This window comes from Leucoraja erinacea, chromosome 5 (assembly GCF_028641065.1).
Source record: "Leucoraja erinacea ecotype New England chromosome 5, Leri_hhj_1, whole genome shotgun sequence".
NCBI classification, from domain to species: Eukaryota; Metazoa; Chordata; class Chondrichthyes; order Rajiformes; family Rajidae; genus Leucoraja; species Leucoraja erinaceus.
The window spans coordinates 531,242-544,037 of NC_073381.1; the positions used below are offsets into that span (position 1 = coordinate 531,242).

The 12,796-nt window shown below is 47.3% G+C and overlaps 1 protein-coding gene across 1 annotated transcript; it reads right to left on the reverse strand.

Annotated features, from left to right (window-relative positions):
• Window positions 1-436: 436 nt before the first annotated feature.
• LOC129696876 (G-protein coupled receptor 6-like) lies at window positions 437-10,402 on the reverse strand. The gene is made up of 2 exons (XM_055634954.1): window positions 10,119-10,402; window positions 437-5,366 (listed from the first exon to the last, which is right to left on the reverse strand). The coding sequence occupies exon 2, from the start codon at window positions 5,339-5,341 to the stop codon at window positions 4,316-4,318; it is 1,026 nt and encodes a 341-aa protein (XP_055490929.1). The 5' UTR covers window positions 5,342-5,366; window positions 10,119-10,402; the 3' UTR covers window positions 437-4,315.
• Between the last annotated feature and the right edge of the window lie 2,394 nt (window positions 10,403-12,796).

A 12,796-nucleotide genomic window follows, 5' to 3' on the forward strand; every position in this document is an offset into this window, starting at 1 on the left:
GGGGCGGTGAGGAACAAAGGTGAGGCCTCTGTTGAGGGCAGGCAGTTCCGTATCAGAAGTTTTCTAGCTTTGCAATAGATCAGCTCATCGTCTGCTTAATTAAGGAGAAAAAAAATGTACAAGGTGCTTTTTGTGCCCTCTGTCAGAAAGCATTTTACAGCCAATACATTTATGCGTGTAAGGAATCTGATTACGGTAGGCCATTTAGGGCTGAGATGAGGAAAAATTATAGAATTATAGAAACTTACAAAATTCTTATCCTTCGCTCCATAGATGCTGCTGCACCCGCTGAGTTTCTCCAGCTTTTTTGTGTACCTTCCCCAATCAGTACCCCGTTCCTGCCTTCTCCCCATATCCCTTAACTCCGCTATCTTTAAGAGCCCTATCTAGCTCTCTCGTGAAAGTATCCAGAGAACAGGCCTCCACCGCCCTCTGAGGCAGAGAATTCCTCTCTAGACCTCTTTATTTCTAACTTCCAGCGTGACATCAACTGTCTCAACTTTTCCACTACCCTCACCCACACCAACCTCACCCCCTCTAAACATAAAAATAAATTACCTGAAGATGGGTCTCGACCCGAAACGTCACCTATTCCTTCACTCCAGAGATGCTGCCTGTCCCGCTGAATTACTCCAGCTTTTTGTGTCAATCTACTGCTACACGCTTGTCCTGTATCTGAGATGCTTATTTAAGATGCGTCTAAGTATAATGTGGATAAATGTGAGGTTATGCATTTTGGTGGCAAAAACAGGAAAGCAGACTATTATCTAAATGGTGGCCGACTAGGAAAAGGGGAGATGCAGCGAGACCTGGGTGTCATGGTACACCAGTCATTGAAAGTAGGCATGCAGGTGCAGCAGGCAGTGAAGAAAGCGAATGGTATGTTAGCTTTCATAGCAAAAGTATTTGAGTATAGGAGCAGGTAGGTTCTACTACAGTTGTACAGGGTCTTGGTGAGACCACACCTGGAGTATTGCGTACAGTTTTGGTCTCCAAATCTGAGGAAGGACATTCTTGCCATAGAGGGAGTGCAGAGAAGGTTCACCAGACTGATTCCTGGGATGTCAGGACTGTCTTATGAAGAAAGACTGGATAGACTTGGTTTATACTCTCTAGAATTTAGGAGACTGAGAGAGGATCTCATAGAAACTTACAAAATTCTTAAGGGGTTGGACAAGCTAGATGCAGGAAGATTGCTCCCGATGTTGGGGAAGTCCAGGACAAGGGGTCACAGCTTAAGGATAAGGGGGAAATCTTTTAAAACTGAGATGAGAAGAACTTTTTTCACACAGAGAGTGGCGAGTCTCTGGAACTCTCTGCCACAGAGGGTAGTCGAGGCCAGTTCATTGGTTATATTTAACAGGGAGTTAGATGTAGCCCTTGTGGCTAAGGGGATCAGAGGGTATGGAGAGAAGGCAGGTACAGGATACTGAGTTGGATGATCAGCCATGATCATATTGAATGGCGGTGCAGGCTCGAAGGGCCGAATGGCCTACTCCTGCACCTAATTTCTATGTTTCTATGCTTGTGTGCAATGATACTTGTACTGAACTGCATGCAAACCTCGGTACGTGTGACAAATAAGGTCCCACACACTGCCAAGTAAGGTGTGTAGAAGGCATGTCAATTGGTAGCAAGGTTATGCATTCTTGTACCCTTACATGGGTAGGACTGCACATAAAAAATTTAAAAAAATTCAGCAAATTAGCACCACGTAAAAATACTGATTTCCTCAGCAAAATACTGATTTCCATGTACAACTAGAATACTGAAATGCTCTGACAAAAATTGGCAGCTCTGCTTATACCATGTGCGGGGATCGCTGGTCGGCACTGACTCAGTGGGCCGAAGGGCCTGTTTCCGCACTGTAACTCTGAACGAAACTAAATGAAACATAACGAGCCGTCGGCCTTCTAATATTTGTGTACAGTTCGTGTACAAAAAAAACCTTTATTTTTTTTCCCCACAGTAAACAAAATATGCATCTGAATTCACGACATTAATACAATCAATACACAAAAATAGAATATGTTGCAGGTCGCCGTACACTTCCCCGCTGCCGGAGACCGGTCAGGAAATTCACCTATAAAGTGCTTGTTCGTTTCAATACTTCTCGCGTTATTCAACAGACAGTGACGTCCGAAGTCTCGAAACTTCCTTTAAAGAGGTTCCCTGGTGTTAAATATCACACTGGTTGGATTGAGAAGCAGTGTCCCGGAGTCACCCACGTTCATCAGTCTGAAGAAGGGTCGCCTGTCCATTCCCTCCACAGATGCTGCCTGACCCGCTGAGTTCCTGCAGAACTTTGTACGAGTTTTCCTCAAGAGACCATGATCTCCAGTTCCTTGTGTATTCGTCTCCACCCTTCGTTGTTTGTCGCTTCCCGGGGTGATTTGGGCTTAAGGCATAAGAGTCATTAATGGTCCATTAAGTCATAGGAGCAGAATTAGGCCATTCAGCCCATTGAGTCTTCTCTGCCCTTCAATCGTGGCTGATCTATCTTCCCCTCTCAACCCCATTCTCCTGCCTTCTCCCCATAACCTTTGACACCCTTCCTAGATCCCTCCCTACACGGGTCTCTACAGGCGAGACAAGAGTCATGGTGAAATATTCTGTACATCACCAAGTGCAGGAGGAACTCAGCGGGTCGGGCAGCATCTGTGGAGGGAATGGTCTGAGGGGTGCCCTCCACAGATGCTGCCTGACTCGCTGACTTCCTCCAGCACTTGGTGTTTCGCTCAAGATTCCACGGCTGCAGTCTTTGGTATTCGTTCATAAGTGATAGGAGCAGAATTAGGCCATTCGGCCCATCGAGTCTACTCCACCATTCAATCATGGTGGATCCATCTCTCCCACCGAACCCCATTCTCCTGCCTTCTCCCCATAAACCGATATCTGGGGAAGGATGTGCCGGCTCTGGAGAGGGTCCAGAGGAGGTTTACAAGAATGATCTCAGGAATGAGTGGGTTAACCTATGATGAGCGTTTGACGGCACTGGGCCTGTACTCGCTGGAGTTTAGAAGGATGAGGGGGAAGGACCTCATTGAAACTCACCAAATAGTGAAAGCCCTGGATAGAGTGGATGTGGGGAGGATGTTTCCACTAGTGGGAGAGTCTAGGATCAGAGGTCAGAGCCTCAGAATTAAAGGATTTTCATTTCGGACGGAGAAGAGGAGAAATTTCGTTCGTCAGAGGGTGGTGAACCTGTGGAATTCTTTGCCACAGACGTCTGTGGAGGCCAAGTCGGTGGCAAAGAATTCCGCAGGTTCACCTGTTTTAAGGCAGAGATAGATAGATTGTTGAGTAGACTTGACGGGCCGATTGGCCTAATTCTGCTCCTATCACTTATGAACCGCTGACACCTGCACTAGTCACGAAGATTGTCTCCAAATATTCAACACTGGGCAGTTACTCCAACGTGAAATCTAATTTCTTTGTCACATTGAACAGTGGCCAGGCATTCACCGGGATCGAACTTGATTTTCCGCGGTGGGTCGCTAAGATGGCCGTGTGCATTCTTTCTACAAAGGCCCGTTTGGTCATTAAAGCACCCGCCGATCGTCTGGCCGGTTCAAGAAGCAGCTCTGGAAAGACAATAGACAATAGACAATAGGTGCAGGAGGAGGCCATTCGGCCCTTCGAGCCAGCACCGCCATTCAATGTGACCATGGCTGATCATCCCCAATCAGTACCCCGTTCCTGCCTTCTCCCCATATCCCTTGTCCTATCCATGGACCTGTCTGTTTATGTCTTAAAGGTTGTGATAGTCCCAGCCTCAACTACCTCCTCTGGCAGCTTGTTCCATACACCCAGCACCCGTTGTGTGAAGAAACATAGAAAATAGGTGCAGGAGGAGGCCATTCGGCCCTTCGAGCCAGCACCGCCATTCATTGCGATCATGGCTGATCGTCCCCTATCAATAACCCGTGCCTGCCTTCTCCCCATATCCCTCGTCTCCACTAGCCCCTAGAGCTCTATCTAACTCTCTCTTAAATCCATCCAGTGACTTGGCCTCCACTGCCCTCTGTGGCAGGGAATTCCACAAACTCACAACTCTCTGGGTGAAAAAGTTTTTTTCTCACCTCAGTCTTAAATGACCTCCCCTTCATTCTAAGAAGTTAACCCTCGGGTTCATAGAAAGATAGAAACATAGAAAATAGGTGCAGGAGTAGGCCATTCGGCCCTTCGAGCCTGCACCGCCATTCAATATGATCATGGCTGATCATCCAACTCAGTATCCCGTACCTGCCTTCTCTCCATACCCCCCTGACCCCTTTAGCCACAAGGGCCACATCCTATGAAATCCCAGAAGAGTCTAGACCTCGCTGGGCGACCTGGAGTGGAAGGATGTATTGGACTGGAAGCATCCACACAAGAGGAGCCACGTGGCTTTCTGTATCTCCTGGTTCTTGAAGGCGTAGATGATGGGGTTGATCATGGAATTGTAGGTGACCGGGAGGAGCGTGGCGTAGGTGTAGACCGCCGGATAGTCCTGGTCGCCAACCAGGCAGTAGATGGCGAAGGGGAGCCAACTGGTGCCAAAGGTGCCCACAACGATGGCCAGGGTGGAGACGCTCTTCTTGGTGCTCATGGCGCAAGAGGTGGCGAAGAAGTGTTGCTGGAGGGCGATCTGGTGAGCGTGGCGGCACACTATCTTGCAGATCCTGACGTACAGGTGGAGCATGAGGCCAAAGTTGACCAGGAAGGAGATGGAGAGGACAGTCAGGTTGGCCTTGGTCAGAGGCCTGATGATGCTGCAGGTGGACTGGTCGCTGAGACAGTTCCAACCCAGTATGGGGAGCAGACCCAAGCAGATGGAGATACCCCAGGCCACCGCCAGCATGGTGTGGATGTAGACCACTGTCCTCTCGCTGTAGTAGGTGAGGGCATTGTACAGGGACAGGTAGCGGTCGATGGTTATGACCAGCAGGCTGTTGACGGAGGCGGAGAAGGAGCCGACCAGGAAGCCGACGGTGATCAGGTCGGCCGTCTGCCAGCGGGCCAGGTAGCGGAAGAAGAAGTTGAAGACCAGCCCGAGTCCGGCCAGAAGGTCGGCGGTGGCCAGGCTCCCGATCAGCTGGAACATGGGCGTCCGTAAGGCAGGGCTGTGGGCGATGATGGTGAGCACCAGCGCGTTCTCGCAGGCGATGACCGAGCCCGAGATACACAGCATGACATGCCAGGGGTCTGCCGCCTGCCACTGACCCTGCCACTGACCCTGACCCTGACCCTGCCGCTCCCGCTCCTGCTGCAGCAGCCGCGACTGCAGCTCCAGCGATGAGTTGTTGCCCAGAGACAGCCAGCCCGACACGTCCACAGTCTCATTCACTGCTTCACCCATCGCATCGACCACAGGCGCCCAGCTCCTGCAAAACACAACCCCCACAGGCTGACACAATGCAGAGATACACACACACACTCACACACACACCGACACTCTCAGCGTTGACAGGTGTTGCTCTCTTGTATATATTGATTTCCATTTAAAATTGATTTTTGTGTATAAATTGATTTTTGTACCATAGTATGTATATACACACACAATACATATACACACCATATAACCATATAACAATTACAGCACGGAAACAGGCCATCTCGGCCCTTCTAGTCCGTGCCGAACACTTACTCTCACCTAGTCCCATCTACCTGCACTCAGACCATAACCTTCCATTCCCTTCCCATCCATATACCTATCCAATTTATTTTTAAATGATAAAATCGAACCTGCCTCCACCACTTCCACTGGAAGCTCATTCCACACAGCTACCACTCTCTGAGTAAAGATGTTTCCCCTTCTTTGTTACCCCTAAACATCTGTCCCTTAATTCTCAAGTCCTGGTTCTTGAAGGCATGGATGATGGGGTTGATCATGGAATTGTAGGTGACCGGGAGGAGCGTGGCGTAGGTGTAGACCGCCGGATAGTCCTGGTCGCCAACCAGGCAGTAGATGGGGAAGGGGAGCCAACTGGTGCCAAAGGTGCCCACAACAATGGCCAAATCAACTTCCAATTAAAAACTTTATTGGCATGATAAAATACATTGTTATATTGCCAAAGTATAAAACATGCCATACATGTTTAAAATGCGTAAGTATAAATACAAGTGTACAGTGCATGGATAGATATGTCCCTGTACATAAACTCGCAATAGACCTATAGCCCTTTATTGGTTGCTACACGTTCTTGTAGCTGTAAACAGTACAACACAATGGCAAGTTTAGCAATTCAATATTAATTTCTGTGTCAGTTAATGTCACTGAGCCCGAGATACACAGCATGACAATATATATATATATATTGTGGGGCCTGTGTACATATTATGTATATAATTGTGTATATATATTGAAGGGCCTGTTTCCACACTATTTATGTATTCATACACACACAATGGACAATAGACAATAGGTGCAGGAGTAGGCCATTCAGCCCTTCGAGCCAGCACCGCCATTCAATGTGATCATGGCTGATCATCCCCAATCAGTACCCCGTTCCTGCCTTCTCCCCATATCCCCTGACTCAGCTGCCTTTAAGAGCCCTATCTAGCTCTCTCTTGAAAGCATCCAGAGAACCTGCCTCCACCGCCCTCTGAGGCAGAGAATTCCACAGACTCACCACTCTCTGTGGGAAAAAAGTGTTTCCTCGTCTCCGTTCTAAATGGCTTACTCCTTATTCTTAAACTGTGTGGCCCCTGGTTCTGGACTCCCCCAACATCGGGAACATGTTTCCTGCCTCTAGCGTGTCCAAGCCCTTAACAATCTTATATGTTTCAATGAGATATCCTCTCATCCTTCTAAACTCCAGAGTGTACAAGCCCAGCTGCTCCATTCTCTCATCACACACACACACACCCACATTATATATATATGCATGAATAAATAAAGAGATTCAGTCATAGATGGAAACATGCTCTCAATATACACACACGCACACACACACACACGCACACACACACACACGCACACACGCACATATTTATGTGTACAGTACATATATTATATTATATATAATATAGTAATATTGTGCATATATTATATATATATATATATATATATTGTGTATATACTAGAGCACAGAAATCAATTAAAAAATCTCTATATACAAGATATTTATTTAGTTATATTTATATTTATTTCTATATTTTGTATGTGCTACATAGTTTATATATATATTTACAAAAAGTAATTTAAATCAATATAATCAGAGTTAAAGATAGACACAAAACGCTGGAGTAACTCAGCGGGTGAAGCAGCATCTCTAGAGAGATGGAATGGGTGAGGTTTCGAGTCGAGACTCTTCTTCAGACTGATCTCAGGGGAGTGGGTGGGACAGAGAGAGAATGTAGACGGAGACAGTAAGACTGGTGAGAAGGGGGAGGGGATGGAGAGAGAAAGCAAGGGCTCTCTGAAGTTAAATCAGAATCAATATATATATGATATATAAATATGCACCACACACACACACACACGTGGTATATATATATATATGTGATATATATCATGTATGATGTATGTATAGATAATATGACATATACTATTTATTTATATACATAATATTTATAAATATGATGTGTATTTAAAATATAAAATAAAAATATGATTTATGTATAAAATCATGAGAGGAATAGATCGGGTAGACGCACCGAGCCTCTTGCCCAGAGTAGGTAGATCGAGGACCAGAGGACATAGGTTTAAGGTGAAGTGGAAAAGATTTAATTGGAATCCGAGGGGTAACTTTTTCACACAAAGGGTGGTGGGTGTATGGAACAAGCTGTCAGAGGAGGTAGTTGAGGCTGGGACTGTCCCATCGTTTCAGAAACAGTTAGGCAGGTACATGGATAGGACGGGTTTGGAGGGATATGGGCCAAACGTGGGCAGGTGGGACTAGTGTAGCTGGGACATTGTTGGCCGGTGTGGGCGAGTTGGGCCGAAGGGCCTGTTTCCACACTGGATCACTCTATGACTATCTATTTGTTTATTTATCTCATTATCTAGTTATTTATGCACATGTATATGATATCAAAAATGACATACATATTATCCATTGTATATGCATTATTATATTAAGTGTTGAAATATATTATGTTTAATATAATATGCCTATTATATAAAATATATGTTATTCATACATACATCACACACACACCACACACACGCACACACACACAGACTCACACACACACACACACACACACACACACACACACACACACACACACACACACACACACACCACACACACCACACACACACACACACACACACACACCACACACACACACACACACACACACACACACACACACACACACACACACACACCACACACACACACACACACACACACACACACACACACACACACACACCACACACACCACACACACACCACACACACACACACACACACACACACACACACACACACACACACACACACACACACACACACACACACACACACACACACACACACACACACCACACCACACACACACACACACACACACACACACACACACACACCACACACACACACACACACACACACACACACACACCACACACACACACACCACACCACACACACCACACCACACCACACACACACACACCACACACACCACACTCACACACCCCACACATACACACCCCACACACCACACACACACACACCACACACACACACACACACACACACCACACACACCCACACACACACACACACACACACACACACACACACACACACACACACACCACACACACACACACACCACACACACACCACACCACACACACACACACACACACACACACACACCACACACACACACACACACACACACACCACACACCACACACACACACACACACCACACCACACACACACCACACACACACACACACTTGCAACTCCTTAACAGGCATGTAAATGCAATTACATATGTATTTGAACAAACGGATATAAACAATTACATATATATATATATATATATGCACATATGCACGCAAGCACTAATTGACATTAACTGACACTAAGAAATTAATATTGAATGGTTAAACTTGCTACTCTGTTGTACTGTTTACAGCTGCAAGAACGTGTAGCAACCAATAAAGGGCTATAGGTCTATTGCGAGTTTATGTACAGGGACATATCCATCCATGCACTGTATACTTGTATTTTAAATATGGGTCTGAAGAAAGGTTTCGGCCCGAAACGTTGCCTATTTCCTTCGCTCCATAGATGCTGCTGCACCCGCTGAGTTTCTCCAGCATTTTTGTCTACCTTAAATATGTATGTCATGTTTTATACTTTGGCAATATAACGATGTATTTTATCATGCCAATAAAGTTTTTTAAATTGAAAAAAAAAAGAAAAATATAACATATGTACGTATGTGTGTATGTATATATATATATATATATATATATATATATATTGTGTGTGTGTGTATATATATATAAATGGTTTGGATGGTATATATCATATATCGTTGGCTCGAAGGACCAAATGGCCTCCTCCTGAATATGTTCTAATGTTATCTATCATATGCATTTACAGGCCTGTTAAGAGGTTGCAAATAAGAGTATAATTGTTCCATCGCTGGCACAGATGACAATGAGACCCTCCTGACACCCCTGTCTGAAGCAAGGCTGAGCGATGCTGCCTGACCCGCTGATCTTGTGTCTACGGTGTAACCTTTGCATTTCCCTGAGATTCAACTTGATTAATGTCTGGAGCAAGCGGATTGTAAACAATAACAACAGCAAGACGGCAGGAAGCAACGAGGAGAGCCAAGTTAACAGAAAACACAACAGCAGCGGGGTTAAAGCTGGGAGATGGGGGTCTGAAGCGTTTAAACAAACTGCAACACAGAGGGACGGGGGAGAAGGGGGAGAGCGCTGGCCACGGTGCTGAAACACCCACTGTCTGTGGAAGCGGCATCTGAAGCCTCCAGTGTAGGATGGAGATACAGATACCGGTTTACACAAAATACTGGAGTGACTCAGCGGGACGGGCAGCATTTAGTGTCTATCTACCGCCTCTATCCCCACACTGTCACTAATATCCCCACACTCGCGGCTCCCCGGTTAGACAAGGTACTTTTCCACTCACCACTCACTTGTCACAGCTGGTGACAAAGCCGGGCATCGGCGCTCCCCTCTCTCTCCCCCGGTGAATGTGTGTTCCTTGGCCCGGAGTCCAGTCACTGAGGCGGGGGGTGGGTGCTGCTAGATGCTGGTTTACACTGAACACACACACACAATGCTGGAGTCACTCAGCGGGGCCGGCAGCAGCATCTCTGGAGAGAAGGGATGGGTGAGGTTTTGGGTCCAGCCACTTCTTCAGCGGGGAGGCCAAGCATGCAGACTGGAAGCAGGGGGAGAGAGGGAGTGAGGCAGGGGAGAGAGGGAGTGAGAGAGAGAGGGAGAGAGAGAGAGAGAGAGAAAGAGAGAAAGAGAGAAAGAGAGAGAGAGAGGCAGAGAAAGAGAGAGGGAGAGAGTGTGTGTGTGATAGAGAGAGAGAGAAAGAGAGCAGAGAGAGAGAGAGAGGAGAGAGAGAGAGAGAGTGTGTGTGTGTGAGAGAGAGAGAGAGAGAGAAAGAGAGGAGGAAGTGAGAGAGAGGGAGAAAGGGAGAGATAGTGTGTTTGTGTGTGTGAGAGAGAGAGGCAGGGAGAGAGAGAGGACGGGCAGAGAGAGAGACAGAGAGAGAGAGAGAGAGAGAGACAGGGAGAGGGGGAGAGGCGACTGGGGTTGGGATGGGACGGGACGGGACGCCTGATGCCAAGCGCAGCCGGCAATCACAGCTCTGCTACTGGCGAGACCACCCCTGTCTCCAGGCGAGCGATAGCCAGATCCGCCTCATATAAACCTCCTCCCACCCCACCTCATCAATCATGCCGCCGGTAACAACAAACAACTCCTGGACACAGTGGATGTGGAGAGGATGTTTCCACCAGTGGGAGAGTCTAGGACTAGAGGGCACAGCCTCAGAATTAAAGAACGTTCCTTTTCAGGGCCAAGGTGATGAGGCTGGTGAATCTGTGGAATTCATTGCCACGGAAGGCAAGTTCACTCCGAGGATGTACAGTTTTGCAGGTTGATTGGCTGGGAATAAGTGTAAATTGTCCAAAGTGTGTGTGGGATAGTGTTAATGTGCAGGGATCGCTGGTCCGGTCTGGACCCGATGGGCCGAAGGGCCTGTTTCCATGCTGTATCTCTAAACTAAACCAAACTGCGCTGTCGAGGCCAAGTCAGTGGGTATTTTTAAGGCAGAGACAGATAGATCCTTGATTAGTGTGGGTGTGTCTGGGGCTATGGGGGGGAAGGCCAGGAGAATGGGGTTAGGAGGGAGAGATAGATCAGCCATGACTGAATGGTGGGGTAGTCTTGATGGGCCGAATGGCCTAATACTGCTCCTATCAATTTATCAGTTTCAGAATAAGGAGTAAGCCATTTAGAACGGAGGAAACACTTTTTCTCACAGAGAGTTGTGAGTCTGTGGAATTCTCTGCCTCAGTGGAGGCAGGTTCTCAGGATGCTTTCAAGAGAGAGCTAGATAGGGCTCTTAAAGATAGCGGAGTCAGGGGATATGGGGAGGAGGCAGGAACGGGGTATTGATTGGGGATGATCAGCCACGATCACATTGAATGGCGGTGCTGGCTCGAAGGGCCGAATGGCCTACTCCTGCACCTATTGTCGATCGTCTATTGTCTATCACTTATGAATTTATGAACTCAGAGGAGGTTTTGTCTGTGGAACTGATGCGCTACAATGCTGAGAACTATATACTGCACTCTGTATATTCCCCTTTGCTCCACCTATTGTACTTGAGTTTGACTTGGTTATATCTATGTACAGTATTGTCTGATCTGTTTGGACCGCATGCAAAACGAAGCTTTTCACTGTACCTCAGTACCTGTGACAATAATACTCTCGGGCACGGTGGCGCAGCGGTAGAGTTGCTGCCTTACAGCGAATGCAGCGCCGGAGACCCGGGTTCGATCCCGACTACGGGCGCTGTCTGTACGGAGTTTGCACGTTCTCCCCGTGACCTGCGTGGGTTTTCTCCGAGATCATCGGTTTCCTCCCACACTCCAAAGACGTGCAGGTTTGTAGTTTAATTGGTTTGGTGTAAATGTAAAAATTGTCCCTAGTGTGTGTAGGATGGTGTTAGTGTGCGGGGATCGCTGGTCGGCACGGACCCGGTGGGCCGAAGGGCCTGTTTCCGTGCTGTATCTCTAAACTAAACTAAACTAAACCTGATTGCAGGAGTAACTCAGCGGGACAGGCAGCTTCTCTGGAGAGAAGGAATGGGTGACGTTTTGGGCCCTGAAACATCACCCATTCCTTCTCTAAATAGACAATAGACAATAGGTGCAGTAGGCCATTCGGCCCTTCAAGCCAGCACCACCATTCAATGTGATCATGGCTGATCATCCCCAATCAGTACCCCGTTCCTGCCTTCTCCCCATATCCTCTGACTCCGCTATTTTTAAGAGCTCTATCTAGCTCTCTCTTGAAAGTATCCAGAGATCCTGCCTCCACCGCCCTCTGAGGCAGAGAATTCCACAGACTCACAACTCTCTGTGAGAAAAAGTGTTTCCTCGTCTCCGTTCTAAATGGCTTACTCCTTATTCTTAAACTGTGGCCCCTGGTTCTGGACTCCCCCTCTAGCGTGCCCAAACCCTTAACAATCTTATATGTTTCAATGTGATACCCTCTCATCCTTCTAAACTCCAGAGTGTACAAGCCCAGCCGCTCCATTCTCTCAGCATATGACAGTCCCGCCAT